General features: G+C 57.4%; 1 protein-coding gene across 1 annotated transcript; it reads left to right on the top strand.

The window, feature by feature from the left end:
• The first annotated feature begins 3,756 nt into the window (after positions 1 to 3,756).
• Positions 3,757 to 26,503, top strand: GNAI2 (G protein subunit alpha i2). Its single transcript, NM_001280137.1, is given in 9 exon segments — positions 3,757 to 4,006; positions 19,686 to 19,728; positions 19,985 to 20,126; positions 20,612 to 20,772; positions 23,781 to 23,909; positions 24,312 to 24,441; positions 24,527 to 24,680; positions 25,090 to 25,304; positions 25,958 to 26,503. Coding segments are annotated over 8 exon segments (1,068 nt in total). The 5' UTR covers positions 3,757 to 3,888; the 3' UTR covers positions 25,281 to 25,304; positions 25,958 to 26,503.
• Positions 26,504 to 27,246: the final 743 nt, after the last annotated feature.

Here is a 27,246-nt window from a genome sequence, read left to right on the forward strand (position 1 = left end):
GCAGAGTCCAAACCAGTGTGTGTGGGGGCTTCATCTATTCTCAGGGCATTGGGGAACCACAGAAAGTTTCCGAGCAAGGGGGTGATGTGATTTCTTTCAGTAGGATGCCCTTGGCTGCCATGTGGAGGATAAATTGTAGGGAAACAGGAGAGCCAAGGAAGACGCTAGAATCCTAGGTTGGGAGATAGTGGGGACAGAGAACAAATACAGATTGGAGGGGAAATTGAGGTAGGGAAGAGGCTGATGGCATATAGGGGTAGGGGAGGGGGTCATTGCTATGGCTGGTGGAGGGATCATGAAGTGGTGGAGAGCCTGGGAACAGGGGCCAGTGGGATGGGATGTACCCAGTTCTGGACAGTGTGGATTTGAGGCGCCTGGGTGTCTCGGGGAGGCTTCAGAGCAGTGGTGGACATGGGGCTGGCAATCAAAGAAGTCAGGCTGGAGAGGACCTTCTGGGGTTCTGAGCCCTCAGAGTGGGAGGTGTATGAGTGGAGTGGCAAGCAGAGGCCTGGCCATAGCCCTGGGGACCCCATGGAGATGGAGAAGGAGCAGCTAGCAGGGTGGAAGCAAGGGTTGCTGGACTCCCTGGGAAGAGCATAGGACTGGAAAGGAGCAGCTGACTGGCGGGAAGGGTGCCATAACCACAGGACCTGGCCTGGGGCTGGGGAAGGCCATGCCTTCCAGTAGCCCCATCTTGCCCTGGCTCCATAGATTGGGGTCTGTGTTGCGCCCACCTACTGAGAGCTGGGCCTCCAAGGGGCTGACAGGTTCTCCCTGTTGCCTGGCAACTGTGAGAGCTGTTGGCTGTTGCTAGGAGCAGGCTAGAGAGGCCAGAGGAGCGAGGATCGGCTCTCAAGCCTGGGGCAGGGTGACAGGTAGAGGGAAGGGGAGGGTCCCACCTTGGAAGCCAGTTTGTAGTCTGTGCGTGGACAGATTGTATTCTTGGCCATGTGTACCCATTTTTGTAGAGTGTGTTCTGTGGATCTGAGGCATGTTGGAGACTGACCTATGTGTGGGTGTCTACAGCATATCTGTGGCCCTGGTGGGCATTATGTGTCCTCAACATGTTGCATGCCCATGGCAGGGCCTGCTTGAGCTTCAGAGCAGTGGTGGACATGGGACATCATATCCTATGTCTCAGGACAGGAGGGGGGCCTGAGGGAGTCATTGGAGGACTTCCAGGCCAATGACCCCTCAACAAGAGAGACATTCAGATAGGGATATGCAGACACTCCAGGGAGAACAGCCAGCCTGGGGATTGGGAGCTGGAACAAAATGTGTAACAAGGTTCTTTTTTTTTTTTTTTTGAGACGGAGTCCTGCTCTGTTGCCCAGGGTAGAGTGCAGTGGTGTGATCTCAGCTCACTGCAATCTCCAGTTCCCAGGTTCAAGTGATTCTCCTGTTTCAGCCTCCTGAGTAACCAGGATTACAGGCACGTGCCACCACGCCCAGCTAATTTTTTTTTTTTTTTTTTTTTTTTTTTTTGAGACGGAGTCTTGCTCTATCACCCAGGGTGGAGTGCAGAGGCAGAATCTCAGCTCACTGCAAGCTCCGCCTCCTGGGTTCACACCATTCTCCTACCTCAGCCTCCTGAGTAGCTGGTACTACAGGCGCCCGCCACCACACCGGCTAATTTTTTGTATTTTTAGTAGAAACGGGGTTTCACCGTGTTAGCCAGGATGGTCTTGATCTCCTGACCTCGTGATCCGCCGCCTCGGCCTCCCAGTGCTGGGATTACAGGCGTGAGCCACCGTGCCCGGTCTTTTTTTTTTTATTTTGAAATGGAGCTTCACTCTTGTTGCCCAGGCTAGAGTGCAATGGCATGATCTCAGCTCACTGCCACCTCCGCCTCCTGGGTTCAAGTGATTCTCCTGCCTCAGTCTCCCAAGTAGCTGGGATTACATGTGCCCACCACCACACCCCGCTAATTTTTTGTATTTTAGTAGAGACAGGGTTTCTCCATGTTGGTCAGGCTGGTCTTGAACTCCTGACCTCAGGTGATCCGCCCACCTCAGCCTCACAAAGTGCTGGGATTACAGGTGTGAGCCACCGCGCCCGGCCTAATTTTTGTAATTTTAGTAAAGACAAGGTTTCACCATGTTGGCCAGGCTGGTCTTGAACTCCTGACCTCAAGAGATCTGCCTGCTTCAGCCTCCCAGAGTTGCTGGGATTATAGGCATGAGCAACCATGCCCAGCCAAAATGTGTACCAAGGTTCTAAGGAAGGGGTTTATGCTAAACACCGGGCTGTTGGTGGCAAGCACCCTGTCTTGCTTCAGGGGCCTTCCCTTTGGGCTGGGGCCTCCTAGCCTCATGGCACTAGGGTCACACAAAATGCCTTCGTGGTTAATTTTTGGCAGACCCTTCAAATGTCCAATCGAGGGTGGGGCTCTGGGCTGCTCCTGGAGCACAGGATCAGAAAGACTTGAAATGTTCAGCTAGAAACACTGCTGCTTCCACCCCACCTTTGCCTGGCCATAGGGTTGCAGCCATTGCCCAGTGGGGACAGGCCACAGGAGGGTGGGATGTGGGATCATGGCCACCTCCAGACGTGGACAGGCCATGGAAGAGACAGGTCATAAGATCATGGCCACTTTTGTTTCTAGAAGTCCAGTGGCAACTTCTTCCTCTTTCTTCCCTCCCAACCCCCTCACCCTGCCTGCCCGCCCTCCTCTCTTCCTCCCTCTCCACCCTCTCACCCTCTCTCCCTTTCTCCCTTTCTCCCTTGGGTCCTGATTGCCTGGTCCCAGATTGGAGTCCAGGATGGCTGCCTGCCGAAGAATGCCTCCCGGTAGATTGGGGAAGGATGGATATGAGAAGCCACCCAGCTAAAGGAGACAGCCTAGGCAAAGGTGTAAAGATGGAAACCAATTTTTTTTTTTTTTGAGACGGAGTCTTGCTCTGTCGCCCAAGCTGGAGTGCAATGAATGGCGCGATCTCGGCTCACTGCAACCTCCGCCACCCGGGTTGAAGCAGTTCTCCCGCCTCAGCCTCCTGAGCAGGTGGGATTACAGGCGCCCACGACCACGCCCGGCTAATTTTTGTATTTTTAGTAGAGATGGGGTTTCACCATGTTGGCCAGGCTGGTCTAGAACTCCTGACCTCAAGTGATCTGCCCGCCTCGGCCTCCTAAAGTGCTGGGATTACTGGCGTGAGCCACTGCGCCCGGCCTTTTTTTTTACTTTTTCGACTAGCTGCAACCCAGAGGGAGAAGGCGGTAAACCCGCCTTAAGACTGAGAAAACCGCAGTCCAGAAAGGCTCCCGAGTTCGTAGATCCCAAAACAAGTCTACTGGACTCATTAACTTTTTAACAAATGACAAAGACACGCCTCCTCCACCTAACTCGCCCAACTCGCAGAAGCTCAGAGGGCTGGTTCCTGCTCTGCCCTCGAGGGCACCGGATCCCCACCCTCGGGTTAACAGATCCGCCCTCCCGGCTGTCCAGCAACAGAGCTCCCGGCGCTCCGCACCCAATCACAGCCCGGTCCCGCCTGCAGCCCGCCCAGTGCCGGGTCCCGGGGTTTGGAACCACCCATATTGCCTTTTCTCCGCGTGGCCCCGCCTGCAGCCCAGGCCCGAGCCTGGGCTGCGCCTAACTTCCCCCTTCGCTCCGCCCTCGAGCCAATCAACAGCCTCTAATCTCCTCTGGCCCCGCCTGTAAGCCCGCCCCGGCCCAGTCCCAGGCTTGGTTTGCCCAGGCCCCACCCCCGGCCCGCCCCGCCGTCGGTGCGCGGCGGTAGGGAAGGCGCCTCCCGCAGTCGCTCGGAACTGCCGACCCGAGTGCTTCCCGCAGAGGGCTGGTGGTGGGAGCGGAGTGGGTCGGGCGGGGCCGAGCCGGGCCGTGGGCCGTGTGGGGGCCGGGCGGCGGCCGGGCCGGCGGACGGCGGGATGGGCTGCACCGTGAGCGCCGAGGACAAGGCGGCGGCCGAGCGCTCTAAGATGATCGACAAGAACCTGCGGGAGGACGGAGAGAAGGCGGCGCGGGAGGTGAAGTTGCTGCTGTTGGGTGAGGCCGCGTCCCGCACTGGGATCCTTGATTCCCAGCTCGAATCCCCAGACAAGGACTTTGACCTCCCAGACTAGGGCTTCAAACTCCCAGACCCGGGCTGTCTGGGACCCCACACCTGGGCCAGGACTAGGGTTGAAAACTCTAGATTGGACTAGACCTTTGATCCTGCCCAGACTCTAGACCAGACCCCTATCTCATCCCAGACCCCAGACCTCCAAATCCAGTCAACAGTGCCCCAACACCCGCGGTCCAGTGCCCTGCTTGGCCATCCCCCCTTGCTAACTAGCTTCACAGAACTTCAGAGCCCCCGCCATCCTTCCCTACACTTTACCCAAACCCCCAGGATGCCCGCCACTTGTTCCCCAACCCTCAGGCTCCGCTTGTTTTCCTCACCTGCGCCTTTTATTCCTATTGGGCATGAGCATCCCGCGGGGCCCCTGCCAGGCCCCCCACCCACTCCCTCCTTCTCCTTCTGTGCCCCATCCCTAGTCTGGAATCTGTATCCTCCACCTGTGCACTCTGACCCAAGGAACCTCTCGAGTGGGAAACTGCTCTTGAGCCCCATTTCCAGCTGGAACCCCTTCAGCGAGCCCTGCTCCCTGCTTCCTGCCCTCCAGATCCTTCTCTGCAGGCATCACTCCCGAAACCCTCTGCTGATCCTCCCCTAAGTCCTCTTACACTCTGGCCTTTCCCAGATCCCTCCACCCTTCCTGCATCAAGTGGGCTGGGCTAGGAGGCGGGAGCCCTGGGTTGGAGAGGACCTAGGCTGCCTTATGCAGAACCCCCACGGGGCTGGATTGAGGCTCCACTGGTCACGCTGGGGGAGGGGGCCAGGCCTCAGGCTTCCCAAGGAGGCTCTATGTTTTCCAGTTTCGAAGGCCAGTCTGGGAAGTAGGAGAGAGAGTGGAGGAGTTAGGGTTGTGGCCGCCTCCAAGGCCAGAAAAGATGGTGGCTGCTAGAGGGGTGGGGGGAAGTGGAAGTGGTGAGACAGCCGACATATTGCTGCCCCTGCGGGTGAGCCCAGGAGATCTGCTAGTAGGTGCTGGGCTGCCCACACCCCTTCTGGGCTGCAAGGCCTGGGATGTAGCCTCTAAGAGTTGGGGGGCTTGTTGGATCTTGGGACCCTGTGAAGGGGGATGGTGGACTAGCTGAATGAGGAGTTGAGGGGCCAGCTGGGGGTGGGCCAGGGTGCCTCTGAGCATCCTAGCTGGCCTTTTGCAAAGACGGTGGGCCTACTGGCTGTCCCCATCCAGCTTCCCACTGGAAGTAGGTGTGGTGCCCAGTGGCAGTCTAATTTTGATTTGGGGGTTTTAGAGTTGGGGGGAGGGAGGCCCTTGCAACAGCGTAGCACCGTTGTAGGCTGAGAAGTGCATGGGGGGGTGTGGCCCCTCGACTTCAGAACTGTCATGGGGCTCCCAGGCTGTGAAAAGCAGGGCTTTTCGTGCTGGACCTGTGGCCGAGGAACAGCATGTATGTCCATTATGGGCCATCTGTTGACTGTCCCTGCGGACCCGGCCTCCCGGGCACAGCCTTGGAGGTTTCAAAATGGCATCCGCTTCGCTGCTGCCTCAGGGAGGAAGAGAAGGGGCGGGAAGGGGCGGCGGCCCAGCCTCCTGGGCTGCTTTGCGTTGGGCGCTTGCCTCTTCCTGTCTCTGCTGTGAGTGCGGCAGCGGCAGTGAGTGGGTGTCGACGCGGTGGAATGCCCGTTGCTGCTGCTGCTGCTGCCCGACGGGCCTGGGGAGGGCACTTCCGGTACCGCTGCCTCCCAGTGCCCAGCCAGGAGTCTCTAGACAGCCTCTCCCCAGGCTGATTGCAGTTACTGTGGTGGCCGAGGAAATGCAAGACTGGACCATAGAGCTGGGGGAACGCAGGGCTTCTGGCTAGTTTTGTGTCCCGACACCAGAAGGGTCCCCCATCCCACCAGGCCTGCTCCTTGGAGCCCAGCTCAGCTTTTGGGCTAAGGCAAGTGAGACCTGGTAACTCCTCCCACACTGGGCTGGCAGCAGCCAGGGGTGCAGGGTCTGGCTTAGCACTTTCTAGCCTGGGAAGTTCACCCTGGGGTCCTGGCCTTCTGGCCTTTGCTTACTCTGTGAAATGGGCTTCCTGGGTTTTGGCCAAAGGAGTGCCCCAGCTCAGGATGGGGAGAACAAGAGCCTCCTGGTGGTTCTTGTTTGGGATGTAGGTTGGGAGTAAAGACCCTGCAGTGTGCTGCAAAGGGCTCTGACCAAGCTCTGCTTGATATTGACGACCCAGTCTGCCATGGCTGCCTGGGGAGGGATCCTGGCTTGAGCCATGCCTTTCCCATCCAGGTGCAAGGTGGTGATGGGAGCCCAGCTGTGGTAAGTTCAGAGTTCTGGGCGCCTGTCCCATGTAGCGGGAGACTTTGTCCAGGCAACGGGACTCAGGTTGGGCAACTGCCAGCCTTCCCTCCCAGCCAGAACCACGCCTGCTGCCCCGCCCGCACACCGCCTCCCTCCCATCTTGGGTAGCCCTGCCAGCAGGCAGGCACAGTCCTTGTCACCAGGGCAGAGGCTGATGTGGTACACACAGGCAAGAGAGTATTTCCTGGCAACTTTGTAGGGGAAGCAGATACCAGTCCTATTCTAGGGATGCTCCCCACTCCTACCCAGCTCAACGTGACTGATCAGCTAGGCCCAGGTGGAATCTGGGACCCTGGTCTGGGCTCTTAAGGGAAAGGAAGCCAGAGTGTATGTGAGGGGGGAGAGTCTCTGATTTGGGATGGGCCTGTGTGGACAGCTTCACAAAAAAAGGAGACAGTGTCCACCACTGGCTCCATAAAGGCTTCAGAATGTAAACAGAGCAGTTCTCTCTTGCCCCTGGAACTTTGCGTGTGTTGTTCCCTACTTGATTGTTCTTTAAAACTTTACTCTGGGATCACCTCCCAGGATCCTTCCTGGACATCCTCCCTCGACCAAGGCTGGTGAAACATCTGGCTCCCAGCGCTGTTGCTTCCCCCCTCAGATGCCTGGAGACTGCAGGGCAGGGCTAAGTCCTCTTCATTTCTGTGCCCAGCATGGAGCCTGGCATCTACTGGGTGCTTCTCATCTGTTTGTTGAATGAAGGAAGTATCCTCCGAACCTGATTTTGGGTAGATGGTGGAGTAAACTGAGTGGCGGTTTGCATACTGTGGGCAGGTGGCAAGGGCCCACAGGCCCACCACAGGATTGGTGACCAGCATTGAGGGGACACTGAGAAAAGTTCTTCAGGCTGTTTCTTCCCAGCCCCGCCACAGGCTATGCTGGCACCTGAGAGAGTTCTTATCCCACCCTGTGCAGAACTCCTGCTGAGCAGAGTGGCTTTGTATTCTTCCTTCCAACTCAGGCTGTTGGTGCACTGCTAGAGGGCTGCTGTCTCTGACACTGCAGTAGCCACAGTCGAGCTTGAGCTGGCTGGTCCAGCAGGGGCTGCTCCGCAGCCCTGGGGCTCAGACCAGAGAAATGCTGTGAGAGTCCTGGTACTGGCCAGTGCAGAGACTGCACATAGCAAGGGCTCAATGAAGTTTACCAAAAGAAAAGAAAGGGGGTTTTGTGGCCTCTGTCCTGTCTGTGTCTCTTGCAAAGGGCCGGCATACTATAGATGCCTAATGAGGGTATATGGACAGAATGTAGTGATTGAACATGTCCATGAACAGGGCAGAGCTCCTGGGAGAGGAGTAAGTATAATCCTGGGGCAGCCACTGGAGCCTGGTCTAGCTGGAGACAGATAGGAAGGGTTAGCTTGGGATTCTGACTGGCTGGGTAGTGGGTTAGACTCTAATGGTGCCTGTGAAGGGGGGCTTCCTGGAGGAGGGGGTCTGCTGGGCAGCTGTGAAGGATGAATACCATTTGCCAGGGCCAGGCACTGGGGGTCAGAGGGACCAACTCGACAAGAACACTGCAGCAGGAAGACTTGGCCTGTATTCCCAAGAGCTTGGGTGGGTGTTTCCTAGCCTGGTGGGGAAAGGGCCACCCTCCCTGGACCAGCCCATGGGGTCATCCAGACCTGAGTTCGAATCCCAGTTCCACCTATGGCACTGGCTGAGAGACTCAGCATCAGGTGAAGCCCTGGCAGGAGTCCTGCTCTCCACTCATAACCTGGGGGCAGAGTGCCTCCCTGCAGCCACAGGTTATGGGGACAGTCTACCAAAGCTTGGAGGTATGAAAAATGGGTGAGGGAGGCCAGGCGCGGTGGCTCACACCTATAATCCCAGCACTTTGGGAGGTTGAGGCAGGCAGATCACCTGAGGTCAGGAGTTCAAGACCAGCCTGGCCAACATGGTGAAACCCCGTCTCTACTAAAAATACAAAAAAAATTAGCCAGGTATGGTGGTATGTGCCTGTAATCCCAGCTATTCGGGAGGCTGAGGCACGAGAATCGCTTGAACCTGGGAAGTGAAGGTTACAGTGGACCGAGATGGTGCCACTGCACTCCAGCCTGGGAGACAGAGCAAGACTCTGTCTCAAAAAAAAAAAAAAGAAAAAGAAAAAAAAAAGAAAATGGATGAGGGACCCACTGCTGAGAGTTTGGTGGGAAGGAGTCTCCCATCCTAGAGGCTGCCTGGCCCGGGTTTGGAGCCCTAGGGAACCCCCTCCCCTGCCCTCAGGCAGCTGTTCACAGCAAGTGGGGAGCCCAAGGCGTGCAGATAGTTGGTGCCAGCAGGAGTGACAGACTGCCCTGGGGACCTTAGGCCCAACCTCTGGGGGTCTAGGTTTGGAGATGTGGTAGGGCCCTGGGTGCCAGGTGGGCCAGTACCCACCCAGGCTGGCCTCCAGCCCCTACACTCTCCCCCAGCCCTCTCCTTCACTGCTGGAGCTCATTAGCACTTGAATGGGGGGCAGGGCGGCTTGGGCCTCTGAGTCTCTTCTTCCCACCCCTCCCCCAGGCTTGTCGGGGCTTTGTCTGCAGGAGCAGGCAGGGATAGAGCTCCCACACTAAGGAGTGAACAGGGGTCCAAGCTATAGCTGACCCCCTCTGCCTGCATCCTGCCCAGTTCTGCTAGGCTCAGCCCCTGCCTCTCACGCCAGTGTCAGTGCAGCCAACATGAGGTCATACCTCTAGGGTAGGAGTGAGACTAGGTCCTTCAAGGGATACCTCTGAGCTGAGAGACTAGGTGAATCAGGGCAGCTGGAGCTCAGCTGGGGGCATCCCAGGCGGGTGGGGGAGAGGAACCCCAGACAGAGGGCAGAGCAGGTGTGAGGACAGAGAGAATGAGCTGCGCTGCTGTGGCAGGAGGTGGAAGTCAAACCAGTTGCGGGACACAGGCTTCCACGTCAGAAACCCTGAGGCAGCATCACACCACCCACTATGTGTCAGAGCCTAGGCTGCTGGATGGGGCCTGGGGATGGTCCGGGACCCCTTTGGCCCTGGGCAGCTTGTCAGCGGTTGGCCCTGGGTGGCCTGAGAGGTAGGGTCACTGAGTGCCATCACTGATGTCCCAGGCCCTTGAACATCAGTTTGCCTAGCAAGTGGCAGCAGGTAGTGCTGAGGGTGGGGTGTGGTCAGGTCCCAGCAAGGTCCCTAGGCCTCCAGCACTGCAGGGGGTGGGGCAGTAGGTGCACTTGGGGCTACTTGGGCCACAAGCAGACACACAGGTCCTGTATACTCTGTCGTTGATCTTAGTTCTTGGTCCCTGGCTGTGACTCTCTCAGTCTGTCTCTAAAAGCCACCCATTCACTTGGCGGGAACAGGATGGAGGAAGCTTTGTCCACCCAAGCTCTTAGCCACTGAAGAACCAGGGACTCCCCCCACCCCACCCACAGCAGAGGAGGAGACTGTCACCCCAGAGCCTGAGTGCTGCCTCCCCTACATCCCGTTGTGCTGTGGGGGGAGGCAGGACCGGGCAGATGGGGGCAAGGTACAGGCCAGGGAGTAGTCTCATCTTCCCAGCATCTCAGGCCAGGAATCCCAGCCTAGGAGTTCAGCGAGGAGGGGAAGGGGTCAGCAGGTTCTGGCCAGGCCACTGCTGATACACCCTGCCTAAGAGTGCTCTGCAAGGTGCTTTGGGGAAGGCAAAGGATTGGGCCCTTTGATGGTGTCCCTGGTACCTGATGCTCTCAGGCAGCCCTTCCCTCAGCTACAGGTGCAGGGTGGAACCCCGTCTGCCCAGCCCCACCCAGCCCTTCTAGCCTGAAGCTCTCGTTCTTACTAAACCCCAACCCCACCCTCACCCTGATGTTACTTCTTGGGGCTGTGGCTGCTCTTGGTGGCTGGGGAGGAAGAATCTTTCTGGAATAACCAAACATTTGCTGGGCTGGTTCTTCTGTGCCGGCCTCTGTGCACATTTACAAGGCTTGAAAGGCAGCACCACACCAGTCTGAGCAAAGGCCTAAAGGTGGGGTCATCTCAGCCTTGTTGGGGAGAAGATATCCTTATGGCTTGGAGGAATCTGGGGGCTCCAAGGCTGCTGACAGCCTCAGGATATGCAAAGGAGGTGATGGCAGCACCTACTGTGTGTGCCCCCGGCGGGAGGAGGAGGTAATGAAGTCTGCACGACATGGCAGGGCAGGGCTGGGCCTCTCGGGGAAGTGGTGTCCACACCAGAGGAAAAGGAGGAAGCAGCTGGGGGAGGAGGAGCCCAAAAGAGGAAGAGGCCAGAGGGCTGCCTGGTGCTAGGGTGGGGGTGAGAGCCCAAGGGCCCCCCAGGGCTTTGCCAACTGGAAGGGTCTAGGAGGTGAACACCTGCCCAGGCTTATCTGTGCACTCCTGTGGGCCATTCTAGTGGCGGTCACTGAGTTGGAGCCAGTCCAGGTAGCTCTGTACCTTGTCCCACCCCAGCAACCGTCGGGCCCAAGATCCCAGAGAAGGTGGTGCCTTCGAGAAGGATTCCAGGCCCCTTCTTTGGCCACAGGAAGTTGTGGCTGGGAGAAGGACGCTGGCGGGAGGGCTAGCAGGAAGGCAGAGGGCTGCTCTTAGATTCCCGAGCGGCCATTGCTCTCCAAAGCCGGAAGGCCAGCCACAGGCTGAGATGAATGCCTGGAAATGCAGCAACAGCCCCAAGATGAGCTCACTCTGGGTTTCCCCTGCTGGGGGGCGGACAAAGCATCCCTGGCCTCAGCCTAAGGATTCTCCCCTACCAGCACCCACTCACTGGGTCTAGGGCTACATTCACTGGGCCTGTTTCCCCTCAGGTGATAACCACAGCTGTCTCTGATTGAGCCTTGACTGTTGTGTGGAGCTGAATTCTTCATTATCTTGTCATATTTAATCCTGTGAGGCTGGGACTGATATTACACCCATTTCACTGATGGACAAACTGAAGCTCAGGGACTTTATGCACTTAAACAAGGAACAGAGATGCCAGGACATGACCCATGTAGTGACTAAGCGCCTGCCTCCAACTGCCATGGCCCCTTGGGAGTCTGTGCTGGCTGGAAGTAACGGATCAGGCAGGACAGCAGGCAGACGGTGTGGGTGCGTATGTGTTCTGCCTGTGCCTATGGGCCCTGGCTTGCGGGCCTCAATTCTTCTTTTAGGAGGTGGAAAGGGAGCTGTCTGACCTGGAAGGTGGGACCCAAGACTCTGTGTATGAAGCTTTCTACAGCCATGTGGTCATGGGGGACCCCCTCCACTCCTTTTTTTTTTTTTTTTTTTTGAGATGGTGTCTCACTCTGTCACCCAGGCTGGAGTGCAGTGGCATGATCTCAGCTCACTGCAACCTCCGCCTCCTGGGTTCAAGCGATTCTCCTGCCTCAGCCTCCTGAGTAGCTGTGACTACAGGTACGTGCCACCACGCCCAACTAATTTTTGTATTTTTAATAGAGACGGGGTTTCACCATGTTGGTCAGGCTGGTCTCGAACTCCTGACTTCAAGTGATTCGCCTGCCTCGGCCTCCCAGAGTGCTGGGATTACAGGTGTGAGCCACCGCGCCCGGCTGCAGCTGCACCTTTTGACTTCCCACTTTTTCTCCTAGTCCGTATCCTCTCACAGTGATGCTCAAGTTATAGCTGGCAACTTAGGACTTCATTCTTTCCCTAATATTATGCTTGTTCTCCCATAAGCCCCAGTCTTAGACTGAGACCAAGCCTGGGGAAGGCTCAGAAGCTATTGAAGTCCATGGTGAGGGCCTCTGAGACTGGGAATTGTCCAGAGGAGTGAAATGAAAGCATGTTCCTTAGGGCTGCACTGTGAGCACAGGCTCAGTGCTGGGTGCAAGTGTGGTGCTGTGTGGTGGTAGAATGTGGCCATGGTGTCGGCTGATGACTGCATGATAGTTGTTGAGGCTGGTTCCTCTTGCTCCTTGGCCTCCGAATCTCAGTGCTGTGGCCTAGTGGGGCCTTGCCCTCTCTTGTAGGGGTTCCTAGGGGTTCTGCTGTGTTGCCAGGCCAGGCCGTAAGGGACTGAGGGGGCTGAGGAAGGCTTAGGAGAGCCAGAGCAGAAGCGTCCAAGCCTCTCTGGGCCATGAAGCCATGCACAGAGCAGAGACCCGTGCATCCTCATGGCCACCCAAGACTGTGGGTCCCAGAGGGTCCAGTTCCTCACCGTGAGACCTCAGACTGTCCTCTTCCCTCTCTGTATCCAGCACTAGAATCTGTGATGCTGTGATTTTTTTTTTTTTTTTTTTTCTGAGACTGAGTTTCGCTCTTGTTGCCCAGGCTAGAGTGCAGTGATGCAATCTCGGCTCACCACAACCTCCGCCTCCCAGGTTTAAGTGATTCTCCTGCCTCAGCCTCCAGAGTAGCTGGGATTACAGGCATGTGCCACCATGCCCGGCTAATTTTGTATTTTTAGTAGAGACAGGGTTTCTCCATGTTGGTCAGGCTGGTCTCGAACTCCTGACCTCAGGTGATCCGCCCACTTCAGCCTCCCAAAGTGCTGGGATTACAGGCGTGAGCCACCGCGCCACGCCAGTGTCGTGATTCTTAGCATGGTCTCCTGGCCTGTGGACACAAGGACAGCTGCTGGCTTGGGTTGGGCCCTGAGGCAGTTTGGGGTGACTTTGAAGAGGCTACTCAGGGCAGGCCTTGGGTTTGGCACCCTCCCTCAAGGGGTACATTTCATAGATGAGGCCTAGGCTCCCGTTATCTTTCCCAGAGTCCACCGCCATGAATCAGAAGGGAAAAGAGGTCATTCAGGTGCCTTGGGAACAGCGGAGGGATGCCTGAAATGAAGAGGCCTCCAGGGAGACGGTGCCAAATGGCCCAGCTCCGCGTGATCCGCGTCTTGTCCAGCACCTCCTGGCTCCTGCACAGGGCGGTACCTGGGCCCTGAGGCGCCAGCGATGAACAGGTCTGGGGCCTCCTTTACATCAGGCCAGCCTTCCTCACCCGGTGCCTGAGTTTCCCTCTGTGCAGTGGAAAGGGCCCCACTGAGGGAGACACACCTTGCCCCAGAAAGACTTTCCCATGTGTGGGCAGGACCTGAGGCCTCAGTTTCCCTAACACAGAGATCTCTGACTTGGCAGTAGGAAGCCAGGCCCTGCTTGGTAGTGCTCCCCTTTGGGCACTGTGAACCCCTGGAAGCCGCTGGAGGCAGCCGAGTGCCAGAGACTGGCGGGAGGGAGGTGTGGAGTCTGTTGGTCTGTTCAGGCATCCGTTATAGGGCCATGCCACACACACGGGTGGGAGTGTCGCCGGTCCCTCTCAAGACCTCGAGTCCCTGCCTCCCAGTGCCAACCCGTGCTGAGCCTTCTCGGAGGGAATGAGGGGGGCCGGGGAGCAGCACCTGGAGGAAGGAAGAGACGCCAGGGGCGGGGCTCAGAGGGCCTTTGTCTGGCCGGGTCTCTGCCCCTCCCTCCCGTTGCCATGGTTTCTGTGTGTGCCGAGTCTCTGCAGGCTGGGGGCTTCCCAGGGACGGGCTGGTGGGTGGGACACCTTCCCCAGTCGCCCCTGGCTGAGGCTGCTTTTCTGAAACAAAACGCTCCCCAGTGCTGCCCAGCCCCCACTTCCTTCCACAGTGTCTCCGGCTGCCGGGCGCCCCCTGGTGGTGGCGGGGCATGGGTCCCTAGGACTGCAGGGGACGTGGGGGTGCACGGGATCTGAGAACCACAGGCTGAGCTGGAGATGTGGCACCTTCCTGGGATAAGAGTAGGAGGTGGTGTCCGGGCTGCCTTTGTGGTGGGCTCAGGGCTACCCCCACCTGCCCCACCATATCCCACTGGGATAGGCTGGGGAGTTGTGGCAGTGTGGGCGGGCCTGGTGTTGTGGGTTTGAGCTGGGCCGCTGCCCAAGTCTACCCTGTGGTCCCAGCCGCTGCTGATTCTGAGAATCTCTGCCCTCGGGCCTGCCACGTCAGCTGGCTGCTCTTCCTGGCCCCACGTGTTCCCACGGAGCCCACCAGTATGGGGGTTCTCTCCAGGGAGGTCTGCCTGGCTTTCTGGGTGTGTGGAGCCAGTGAGCAATGTCAGCAGTGAGGCTCCTGGGCAGGAAGGAGGCCCCAGCTGTGTAGGAGTGCCGGGTTATACTGAAGGGAAGTGACGACACAGCGGAAAGCCAGCAGAGGAGCCAGTAGCTCTGACTCCTGTCCCAGGTTATGCTGAGTCCCAGCAGGGAACCACCACAGCTCTGAATCAGCCTGTTAGCCACTGTCCATTGCTCTTCATCTGCTCTTTATCTGAAAATCTTCAGAAGCTCTCCTTCAAATGAGATGACCACAGCAGTCTTCTCTGCAGGTTGCAGGAAATGAGAGGTTTTGGGAAATCTGTACTCTTTCAAAGGGTAGAAAAATAGTGATAACTTTTACCTGAATGCTCACATGTGCCCCACACTGTGAGAAGAGCTTTGCATTTAATCCTTACCCATCTCTCAGAAGGAGACAGTGTTGTCCCATTTCACAGATGAGGTGCCAGAGAAAGGGCAGGAAAGGAGCTGAAGCTCTTGAGGATCTCAGGAAGGATCAGAGTGGACATCAGGGCTGTGGCAAGTCTGGACCTCCTTCTGGGAGAGGATCTGAAAATGGGAGGTAGGCTGGCTGGCTGCTTGAGGCTTGACAGCTCTGCCCAGGGGAAACTGAAGCCAGAAAGGATAGCAGCAAGTCCCAGCCTCCCAGCAGATCAAAGCCTATTAAGGAGTTAGAGGGTCCAAGATGAACAGATGCTGTGACTTGAATGCTGGGGCCTGGACTAAGCATCAAGTGACAAGACCTGTGGGTCTGTCTCTCCTGCTGCAGGGGCCCTGCTGGTCTTGTTCACGCAGGTGGAGTGGTACTGTCTCCCTTCTCTCATCGGTTCCCTCCTCTGGGGCTCAGCACTCCCAAAGTGGAAGCAGATGTTCTAGTGCAGAGCAGCTGCCACCACCCAGCACATCACTATGATTACTGCCTACCTGCTGTGGGCCCCAACTGCGCCACAGGGCAAAGGCTGCAGAGGTTTCTTCCTTGGTGGGAAGAGGTATGACTCAGTGGGAATGCCAAGGCCACCCCAGGGAACCTCTGCAGACCTCTCTGGTCTTACCCAGCTGGGGACAGAGCACTTGGTGGGGCCCTCTGCGGGCAGGAGGGGCTGATTCATGCCACCTTCTATTGCCTCAGTTCCCCTACCCAGCATCTTTGCAGAAATCTGGACTCAGGCTGGACGTGGTGGCTCACGCCTGTAATCCCAGCACTTTGGGAGGCCAAAGCAGGTGGATCACTTGAGGCCAGGAGTTCGAGACCAGCCTGGCCAACATGGTGAAACCCTGTCTCTACTAAAAATACAAAAATTAGTCAGGCGTGGTGTCACATGCCTGTAGTCCCAGCTACTGGGGAGGCTGAGGCAGGAGAATTGCTTGAACCGGGAGGCAGAGGTTGAACCGGGAGGCAAAGGTTGCAGTGAGCCAAGATCATGCTATTGCACTCCAGCCTGAGCAACAGAGCGAGACTGTTTCAAAAAAAAAAAAAAATCTGGACTCAGCCACCCCTCTGAGAGGCAGGTGCGAGGGGAGCTGGGTGTGCGCAAAACTCGCAGATAAGCCTCTTGCCAGCTTATCTGGTAGGGGACATCCATCAGGTCCTGATGGAAAGAGGACCCAGCCAGAGATGGGGAGAGTGAAGCTACTGCCCCACAGCTGCCAGGGCACTTAGCCTGTGGGCTGCCTGAGAGCTCTTCACCCCACCCATTCCACCCAGATGCCATCCTGGGGCTCCACCCACCTCTGCTCCTGTCCCCCTTCTCTGCTGGAGCTGCTCCTGGGCTGTGCCCCTGCCTCTGTCCCGTTGTTCCCCCTGCTTCCTGCCTGGCTGCCAGCACCACACCCTTGTCCTGCCACTCACTACTTCCCGCCTGAGTCACAGCTGCTGGAAAGACAAAGAGACCAGCCTGAGTCTAGGGATAGGGGCTCCATGACCTTGATTTGCTTACCTGTCAAGTGGACCTCTTTTTTCAGTGACCCCTGCTTGGGATAGAGAATGTTCTCTTAACATTTAAGAGGCCTTAGGAGGGGAAAATGAAACTTGAAGGGGACAGGGAAGTGGGCCCTCCCTGGCTGGGGCAGGGAGCAGATATCCTGGCTCCTAGTGTGACTGGCTCTGTGCTGCCTACCTCATGTCTACCAGGTCTAGCTGCTGCTAGGAAAATCAGATGCAAAGCAAGTTTGCACCCTTGTCCCTGGGCAGGGTCACGAAGCAGCCCACATCACCTACTAAGAGTGGGCAAAAGGCCAGACCCCCTCTTCACTCTCAGTGGCCAGATAGGGAAACTGATGCCTCAAGTGGGCAGGAGTCCTGAAGTCACACAAGAAGGGGAAGCTTTCACCCTAGACCTCAGGTCCCCCATGCCCTGGGTAGCTTCCCTGCTGAGTCTCAGCTCGCCTGGCTCGGGACTGCATGGGGACCCATGACTTCGCATCCTTGGCCTCTGCTCCTGCAGTTCCCCCCATCCTGGCTGTGACTGGCTCCTGGTTCTTCCTCCTGCTCTGGAGGAGCCAGTGGGGAAGACAGTCAGGTAGCCACTGCTGCCCTCCCTGCCCCAGTGGGTGCTTTGAGCCCCAGGGGGATGGGCCTTAAGTGTTCAGGCATCGCTGTGAGGCTTTCCTGGGACCTTTCCCCATGTCCTCATTGGCAGGTGGAGGAGTGTTGGTATGGAGATCCTGGCTGCCCCTTTGCCATGCACAGCCCAATGGGGAGGGAGTGGTGCTGGTATATATCCCGGTATACACCCCAGTGAAGATACTGGGCCTGGCCCCTGTAGTGCCCAGGGGCTAAAGCAATAGAGGGGATTGCTGTCCCAGCCACAGCGCCCCAGCCTTCCCAGGGCCTGCACATTTGTATGTCCACAAGATTGTGCAACCATCACTGCTATCTAATTCCAGAACATAATCACCACCCTCAAAAATAAACTTCATACCCAACTAGCTGTCACTCCCCATCTCCCCAGATCCCCTCCCCTCATCCTGGAAAGCAGGCCTGGGACAGTCAGAAGCTCAATGATTGCAGGCGCCTGATGGCATTTGTGAGGAGGGCTCAGGCCGTTCCCCTCAGGGTGGTCTCTGGCGTAGGGGGCTGAAGGTGGGCAGGGGCCTTGGCAAGGCCTGCCACCATGTCCCAATGCCTGCTGCCGCTTGTTGAGCACTGCAGACATGGCCCAGAGTCTGCCTGGGGAGCTAGGGAGTGAACCCAGTGCCAGGTGGACTGTGTGGCTCCGCTGCAGTACCAGGTACTCAGGACAGCTCTAGGAGGGACTGCGCGGTGGGCAAGTGTGCTCCCTGCAGAGGGGACTCTAACCCTGTGACCTCAGCCTCCCTGGACCTCAGTTCCTTCACTGGTTAGATTGGGGTGAGAATGGAACCTACCTCCCAGGATTGCTGTGGAGATGGCAGTTGGTGGGTGTCATTGATGTAGAGCAGCATCTGGCACATGGTGGGCGCTGTTTTCATATAGCTTTGCTGTCGATATTGCCGATGTTATTGTTACTGCTTGTGTTCGTTTGTGTGTTAGCACCTTCATCCTCTGAGGTTGTTTTGACCAGCCCCAAGGGATGCTGTTGAGCTTGGCCAGAGTACCCAAGTTTGACCTCTGCACAGACCTCACTACCCACCCAGCTAAGCTGCACAGAGGAACAAACGTGCCACAGTGATCAGAATTGGGACACTGTGAATGGGGCATGGGGCACGTATTCCCGGCAAAGAGAACAGCATGAGCAGGGCCCTGGAGATAGCTAGAGGTAGTGCCTGGCAGCTGCAGGTGTGACTGGCAGTGATGGAGCAGGAGCACAGGGTCTGGGAAGGACAGCAGGGCCCAGCTGGGGGCCATTCAACCTGGAGCTCAAGACAAGCCAGCAGCAAGGGAGCAAGGTCAAGGTGAGGCCCTGCCTCCACTCCCTCTGGCCCCCAGCCAGGGAGTTGGGTGGCCCCCCTGGTCCTTCTTTACACAGACTCCCTGGGTAATACAGGCTCCTGGGCTGCACTCCTCAAGATCTGGCTCTGTTGTCTGGGATGGGACCTGGGAGTCTGCTTTTTTTTTTTTTTAGACCAAGTTTCGCTCTTGTTGCCCAGGCTGGAGCGCAATGGCACGATCTCGGCTCACTGCAACCTCCACCTCCCAGGTTCAAGCGATTCTTCTGCCTCAGCCTCCCGAGCCGCTGGGATTACAGGCACCTGCCACCACGCCTGGCTAGTTTTTGTTATTTTTAGAAGAGATGGGGTTTCAACATGTTGGCCAGGCTGGTCTCGAACTCCTGACCTCAGGTGATCCACCTGCCTCAGCCTCCCAAAGTGCTGGGATTACAGGCATGAGCCACCACTCCCGGCAGAATCTGCTTTTTAAAACACCTCCCCAGGGCATTGTCCCACAGGGTCTCAGCCACATTTTGAGAATGGCAGGGTGGACCAGGCATCATGGGTTCCCTCCACCCTCTTGCCCTTCTGAGTCCTGGCTACATGATCTTAGATCAATACTTTATTTTTCTGAGCCTCAATGTCCTCATCTGTAGAATGGGAACAGAAACAGTATCTGCTGTGACTAATACAGGAGAGAATGCAGCAAATCTCAGTACCAGCTAAAGAGAAATATGGGCCAGGGCTGTACCAGGCCAGGGAAAAGCTGGAGTCAGTATGGGCGTGTGTGGGTGTGGGTGTGTGAGATACGCCGCAGGTCTCCCAGATTCATGAGTCAGTACGCGTGTGTGTTACACTGTAGGTCTCCTAGATTCTAGCCTTCTAGCCTCCATCTGCTCAGGGCAGACCTGGGCGCAGTGAGCAGAGGGCAGACCTGGGCGCAGTGAGCAGAGGGCAGGGCATTGGGCCATGTCCAGAAAGCTGAAGTGTGACGCTGTGCTCCTGCTTAGGCCCCTGGTTGCTAAGGCTCAGAGTGTGGGGAGAAGAAGGGCTGCTACCCTGTTGGATGGAGTATGCAGGGCATCTTCCTGCCAGCTCTGCCCAGGGCACCATATTGGCATGCACCAGCTGCACAGGTTGGCGAGCCTATGTATGTGAGAACAGGGTGGCTCCTTCATGGCTGGCCAAGTCTCCAGCCAAGACCCCCCAGGACAGTGGGGAGCCATGGTGGGCAGCAGAGCTTGTGGGAGGCAAAGGCCTGCAGAGAGTCTGCCATGGGGCACAGGTGCTCTAGGTTACCTTGACCACTGTGGCCCTGCCAGCTGCATTCCTGGTAGCTCAACTGCCCACCAGGCCCAGCTGCCTCCATCTCACGGTGCAGCTGGTGGGAAGGTTAGTTCTGCCTCCTGGGCTACAGGTGTCTGGGCATTTGTTCTGTGCCTGTGGAGCCCCTCTGGGCCTGCCCCCTGACCACCTGTGCCCTCTGTTCCAGGTGCTGGGGAGTCAGGGAAGAGCACCATCGTCAAGCAGATGAAGTAAGTGCTGTATTCCAGAGGCAGTGCTCAAACTCCAGCTTCCCCTCTTCACCCTCTGGGCCTGCACTGCCCCCGACTACAGGCCCAGCCAGTCTTAGCCAGGCCCAGAATCTTCTGAGAAGCAGTCACTTATCCTCAGGTCCCAGTGGGTCAGGGGCAGTTTTCCCTTCTCTGAAGCAGGTCCCAGTAGCCCCAGGCAGCCGTGGGAACTCCCAGTGCCCTGGGGACACTAACCTTCCTGGTCCCTGGCTATCAGGATCATCCACGAGGACGGCTACTCTGAGGAGGAATGCCGGCAGTACCGGGCGGTTGTCTACAGCAACACCATCCAGTCCATCATGGCCATTGTCAAAGCCATGGGCAACCTGCAGATCGACTTTGCCGACCCCTCCAGAGCGGTATGTGCCCTCCGCCCCACCCTCTCCCACCTCCCAAAAGGTTTCGGGGTGGCTGGTTGTGGTGGCTCATGCCTATAAATCCCAGCACTTTGGGACACCGAGGCGGGTGGATCACCTGAGGTCAGGACCAGCCTGGCCAACATGGTGAAACCGCGTCTCTACTAAAAATACAAAAATTAGCCAAGCATGGTGGCACGTGCCTGTAATCCCAGCTACTTGGGAGGCTGAAGCAGGAGAATTGCTTGAACCCGGGAGGCAGAGGATGCAGTGAGCCAAGATCGCCCCATTGCACTCTAGCCTTGGTGACAGAGCTAGACTCCATCACAGAAAAAAGTAAACAACAACAACAAAAAGGTTTTAGGGCAAGTCTCATCCTAGGGAATCCAAGAATACCCTAGCCTGGGCCCCATTCCAGAGGTCTCCCTGCCTCTGGCAGAGTGGGGGTACATTCCTTCAACTGCCTGACCACCCGCCACTGTGCCCAGGACGACGCCAGGCAGCTATTTGCACTGTCCTGCACCGCCGAGGAGCAAGGCGTGCTCCCTGATGACCTGTCCGGCGTCATCCGGAGGCTCTGGGCTGACCACGGTGTGCAGGCCTGCTTTGGCCGCTCAAGGGAATACCAGCTCAACGACTCAGCTGCCTAGTGAGTGCTCTGAGGGGCTGGGCAGGGCAGGGCAGGGGCTGGGGGAGGACTAAAGGCTGGACCGGAGGGCCTGAGAACCCCCAGAAGGACACTGCTGGTCTTTGCTTATGAAACCAATGACTGTTAACCAAGGCCTTCCTGTTTTTTGGTTTGGGGGGTGGGTGGGTGTCACGTTATTGAAAGGCCAGGAGGAATGACAGGCAGGTGGCTTATACAGTACATCTCTTCCAGGCCAGTTGAGTCTGATCTGTCTTGACAGTCTTCTAAAGAACGTTTGCGGCCGGGCATGGTGGCTCACGCCTGTAATCCCAGCACTTTGGGAGGCTGAGACAGGCGGATCATGAGATCAGGAGATCGAGACCATCCTGGCTAACACGGTGAAACCCCGTCTCTACTAAAAATACAAAAAATTAGCCGGGCGTGGTGGAGGGCGCCTGTAGTCCCAGCTACTCAGGAGGCTGAGGCAGGAGAATGGCGTGAACCTGGGAGGTGGAGCTTGCAGTGAGCGGAGATTGCGCCACTGCGCTCTAGCCTGGGTGACAGAGCAAGACTCAGAACATTTGCTGCCACCTGTTCTGTGCCAGGCTTCAAGGACACAGTGATGAGTGGAGCAAAGTCCCCATGCAGTGACAATTTAGGGTGTTAGTGAAAAGGTAGAGGTGGAGTTGGCCCAGAGACAGGATTGCTGAGCTCTGAAGGAGAGTCAGCCAGGGGAGGAGTGGATGAGGGGATTCCAGGCAGGGGCATAGCATGTGCAGCATCTCGGGGTCGTGGGGAGCTGGCTGTGCTTGAACATAGGCTGTGGAGGCTGGCTGGAGGGGGCCATAGGGGAGGAAGTTATCTGGGAGGTGACAGGTGTGTGTGTAGGTCAGAGCCCCTGGACCTCAGCTGTGACCCTCGCTGGCCCTAGGCTGAGGAATTACAAGGGGTCCCAGGAATCCCAGAGGCATGACAAGCCTGCACCCTTTCCACAGTTCTGAACTCCTTCCCTGTGGTATCTGTCATGTACTTGGACTGGTGCAGGGTGCTGAGGACCCCACGGGGAACAGGACAGACAGGCTAATAGCCATTGAGGATGGCTGCAGGGGACATCCACAGGCTTTGGATGGTGTCACCAGATAGGCTGTTGTCCCTGTACTCTAGCCTTCCCCTATCTCTGCTTAAGCCAATCCCCTCTGACTGGAACACCCTTTTGCTCCTATTGCTCATCCAATCCTGAGCTTACCCATAGGGTGGATTTCAGCAAGGGTGGGTGGGAGGAGGAGGAGGGTCTTGCCTGGCTGTGATTCCTGAGCCCTGTCCCAGCCACATGAACAGCCTCCTCCTACCCTTCTTACATGGCCTGAATGCTCTTGTGAATATGTACCCCCTACAGGAGCTGTGGAGTCACAGCCAAATGCTGTGGGGGCCCCCAGGCCTCACCACTGCCCCTCCCTGAGATCTCTGGCCCAGCCACCAGCGAGCTTGGGGTCAGAGCAGCAGGGACCTTGGTGCCCATGATACTCAAAGGAAGCAGGAATAGAGCCACCTCCAGGCCACCTCCTGCTTCTCCATCATCCTCTTTCTCTATTCTCCAGACATTAGGCACCCACTGTGTGCCCAGCACAGTTTTGGGAGTGAATACAGGCCCTGTTCTCCCAGTCAGGTTTAAGCCTTGATAGCTCCCCCTGGGAATGGGTTGCGGATTGGAACACCACAGGAAGCAGGGCTCCTTCAGCCCCTCTTCGCAGCAACCCTCCAAGTGTGCAGCGAGTCAGGGGGTCCCTGGGGGGTCCCAACCCACCTGTTGGGGAAAAGGGAGAGGCTGGTGTGGAATGCACCATGGTACCTCCACATTGAGGACTCTGGCAGTAGGGGGCGGGGCATGGTATGCGGGTCACAGCACATGCGTCATCGTTCCCCATGGCCCTTCCTGTTTTTCTGTTTTGTCCCTGCTACTCTGAGATCATTTCCCTCTGGCCTGGTTTGGCCTGAGTGCTGGTGGGAGCCAAGGGCCAGCCCCAGCAGCCTTGCCCCAGGAATGAAAAGTCGGCTCTGGGCAGCAGCCTGGAGGCCTGGGACCAGCCTCCAGGGCATGGCAGGGATATTGAGGCAGGCAGCAGAGGCAGGCCCTGCAGGGGTAGCCTTGATACTAATTAAGGGAACTGGTAATGAGGAGTCCCTGGGACCCCCGCCAAGCAGGTGTCTGTGCCCTCCCCCTGAGGAACCCAGATTTCATTGGGCGCTGGGCAAAGAGCCCACTGGGCCTGGCAGGCCCCAACCTGTCCAGCACCACATCGAGGGACCGCACCCGGCTGCTCTGCGGCTAATGCCGTAATTGCACCCATTAGCATCCTGAATCCTTCACTGAAGGACTAATTTGCCTCCTCCCACCCTCTTTGCCTATAGCTCCAACATCCTGGATCCTGTCTGAGGCAGGTCTGGCTCAGACCCTGGGTGCTGGAGCTTGGCTGGCTAGCTGTCCACAGAGCTGCACCTCCTCCCATTCCCATTCTACAGGTGGGAGGCCGGGGGCTCTGAGTTCAGGTTTCTTCATTTGAGCAATGAGGTAATGCAGGCAGGGGTTAAAGAAACAAGGGCTGTGCCTAGGCCAGGCGCAGTGGCTCACGCCTGTAATCCCAGCACTTTGGGAGGCCGAGGTGGGCGGATCACCTGAGGTTGAGAGGTCAAGACCATCCTGGCCAACATGGTGAAACCCCGTCTCTACTAAAAATACAAAAATTAGCTGGGCAGCAGGCGCCTGTAGTCCCAGCTACTCAGGAGGCTGAGGCAGGAGAATCGCTTGAACCTGGCAGGCAGAGGTTGCAGTGAGCCAAGATCATGCCACTGCACTCCAGCCTGGCAACAGAGTAACACTCTGTCTCAAAAAAAAAAAAAAAAAAAAAAAAAAGCAAGGGCTGTGCTTGAGAAATGGCATGGGAGGGAAGGGGCCTCTTGCAGCTGGCCCAGGGTCCAGCTAAGGAAGCCCCATGCTGGCCCCCACTGACCCTCCCACCCCCCATCCCCAGCTATCTGAACGACCTGGAGCGTATTGCACAGAGTGACTACATCCCCACACAGCAAGATGTGCTACGGACCCGCGTAAAGACCACGGGGATCGTGGAGACACACTTCACCTTCAAGGACCTACACTTCAAGTGAGCGAGCATGTGGACAGGTGGGAGGGGCAGGACCTGCCAGCCTCTGGGGTAGCAGAGGCAGGGGCTGGTCCAGGATCCCCCAGCCCCACTGAGGTTTTACAAGGCTCATGTGTTCTGGGCAAGCACATCCTCACCACCTAGTGAACCAGCAGTCAGGATCCACGCCACCTCTGCCAGCTGCTCACAGCCTCTGCTGCTCCTGCCTGATGTGGCTGCAGCCTGCCTGCTGTCCAAGCTCCTGGCCCAGAACCAGGGGTGAGGTGGGCAAGTGTGGATGATTCCAGAAGGTAGCTGCCCTACTCTGGGCAGGCCTCTGTCCTCAGTCAGCCAACCTGAGAAATGGGGCAGAAAGCCTCCCCCAGGCTCCCTTCCTGGAACTAAGGTGATCTATATCTGCAGGATGTTTGATGTGGGTGGTCAGCGGTCTGAGCGGAAGAAGTGGATCCACTGCTTTGAGGGCGTCACAGCCATCATCTTCTGTGTAGCCTTGAGCGCCTATGACTTGGTGCTAGCTGAGGACGAGGAGATGGTGAGAGGATGAGAGAATGCTGCGGGTGGGGGCAGCGGGCTTGGGGAGTGGTGGCTAGCGTTGACCTTGCTATTCTACCCCCCAGAACCGCATGCATGAGAGCATGAAGCTATTTGATAGCATCTGCAACAACAAGTGGTTCACAGACACGTCCATCATCCTCTTCCTCAACAAGAAGGACCTGTTCGAGGAGAAGATCACACACAGTCCCCTGACCATCTGCTTCCCTGAGTACACAGGTGTGGGGACTGTGGGGATAGGGCCTCCGGAGGGTTGCTTCTTGTCCCAAGTAGCCTATGGTGACCAGGTGGCCCTCAGGCGCCCCCCACTGGACAGAAGTGTAACCTTGGAACACTGGCAGGGGCTGGTGCCTCACTTAGGCTTGTATAGTTGTGTGTGCACACATGGAGCCCTTAACACACTCAAGCATGTACCCCTGAATATGTGTACATGGGCATCCTCCTTCACACAGTGGGGTACCCCTTTGCACATCTGGCATGTATGGGCAGCCACAAACATTGTCATATTATGCACATGCATGCACAGGTTGTATGCCTGGCCGTCCACACGCACAGACCCTTGCTGCACACGTAGGATGTGGCCTGCCTGCCACACATGCAGCACAAGTCTTCATTTTCTCTCCCCCAGGGGCCAACAAATATGATGAGGCAGCCAGCTATATCCAGAGTAAGTTTGAGGACCTGAATAAGCGCAAAGACACCAAGGAGATCTACACGCACTTCACGTGCGCCACCGACACCAAGAACGTGCAGTTCGTGTTTGACGCCGTCACCGATGTCATCATCAAGAACAACCTGAAGGACTGCGGCCTCTTCTGAGGGGCAGCGGGGCCTGGCGGGATGGTGAGCCAGAGGGGCTGTGGCAGGGCGCTGGGGAAGAACTAAGCGGGCCTGGAGCCCCAGCAGGGGGTTCTGGGGGTGGGTAGGGGGGTGAACCTGGAGGGGGAGGGGCAATAGGTGACCAGGGGACAAGGGAGGAGAAGGCCCAGGGTGTGAATCAGGAGGTCAAGTGAGTGAGGTGCAGGGCGTGGAGGAGGTCATACAAGCAGGCCTGGCCCAGTGGTCCAGACAGAAGGGCCTGGCCTTGCCCTGGGACAGAACCAGAGGCCATCCTGATGTTCCCTGGAGAAATCTCACCTCCTCACCCACCAGGCCATTGGCCCAGCCTGCCGGAAGCTGCATGCCAGCGGAGCCCAGCCCTGCTGCCCACTACCACCAGCTCCATGTGCACCTCCAGCTCTTGCCCTCTGACTTGTCTGAGCGTCCCGGGCTTAGGCTGGCCCCACTGGCCCTGGTGGAGGTGGGATGACTCTCCCAGTGCCACAGACTCCCCTCCCCCACGTAACCCAGCAACAGAAACTGGCTCCTGGGCGGCAACTGTGTCCCTGGTAACAAATGGGTAGGAAAAATAGAGAAGGGTCATTGTCTAGGGAGGCGGGAGAGAGGCACGCCCTGGCTGCTTCCCGATCCATGCTCTGCTTTCCCCCCACCTCCAGGGCCACCGCCGACTTTGTACCCCCCAACCCCTGAGGAAGATGGGGGCAAGAAGACCACGCTCCCCGCCTGTTCCCCCGCCGCTTTTCTCCTCTTTCCTCTCTTTGTTCTCAGCTCCCCCTGTCCCCTCAGCTCCAGACGTAGGGGAGGGGTTGCCACAGGCCTCCCTGTTTGAAGCCTGCCCTTGTCTGAGGTGCTGGTAATGGCCATGGTACCCCCTTCTGGGCATCTGTTCTGGTTTTTAACCATTGTCTTGTTCTGTGATGAGGGGAGGGGGGCACATGCTGAGTCTCCCAAGGCTGCGTCTGGAGGGGCCCCTGCTTCTCCAGCCTGGACCCCCAGCTTTGCCCAACACCAGCCCCTACCCCAGCCCAAGTCCAAATGTTTACAGGGAGCCTCCTGCCCAGTCCCCCACCCCCAGCCGCTCGGAGGCCCCAAAGGAAAAAGCACAAGAAGCGTGAGACGCCACCATTCCTGGAAACCACAGTCCACCTGCTCATTCTCATAGCTTTTTAAAAAAATGAAAGTAAAGGAAAAAAAAAAAAAAACTGCAAATCTAGAAAACTTTTTAGAGAAAAACTATTTAAAACTGTCAGATCCTGACCAGCAAACCCCCTCCCCAGGCCCCCTTCCAAGTGACTCCGTGCCTTGAGTGTGTCTGCGTGTTTACACCCGTCCCTCTGCTGGCCGCCCCCGTGTGAGCGGCACCCCTGCCCTGTCCTCCACAGAATTGGGTTCCAAGGGCTGTTCCAGACAACTGCCAACGTCACTGAGGGCCCTGCCCCAGCGGCCCTGGGCCCAGGCTCTATTAACCTAAAATGTAGCTCCCTAGCGCTAACCTAGGAACCGCCACTGCCTGCTGGGGGGCCACGCCCCTCATGCCCTTGTCCCAGGCCCGGGGCCTTCAGCGTTGAACACTTCCTTGCTTTTTTCACATGTTTTATGGAATTGTTCACCTGGTTTGAAATAATAAAATGTAGAAAGAAAAAAAATACCGAGAGCTGATGGGTGTTCTCTCCCAGGGGCAGAGGCCCGGGCTAAGGTGTGCCAAGGTGATGGTGGTCCTAACCTCAGTCCTCAACCTGAGTCAGGGCCCTGACTCAGCTTTCCGGGCCGTCCTGGAGCCCAACGCTCTGAGCTTCATTTCTCCCACCTGGACTAGGCAGCATCCATGTGGGGCCCGTGTGTCCCCGCCCTTCCAGTACTCTGCAGCCTTGGGTCTCGGGCAGCTGGGCAGGCTTCTAAGGGAGCTGTTGCAAGGTGCTCTTCCACACCTGGAGCAGGAGGGGTG

The sequence above is a fragment of the Pan troglodytes genome, chromosome 2, assembly GCF_028858775.2.
Source record: "Pan troglodytes isolate AG18354 chromosome 2, NHGRI_mPanTro3-v2.0_pri, whole genome shotgun sequence".
Taxonomy (NCBI): Eukaryota; Metazoa; Chordata; class Mammalia; order Primates; family Hominidae; genus Pan; species Pan troglodytes.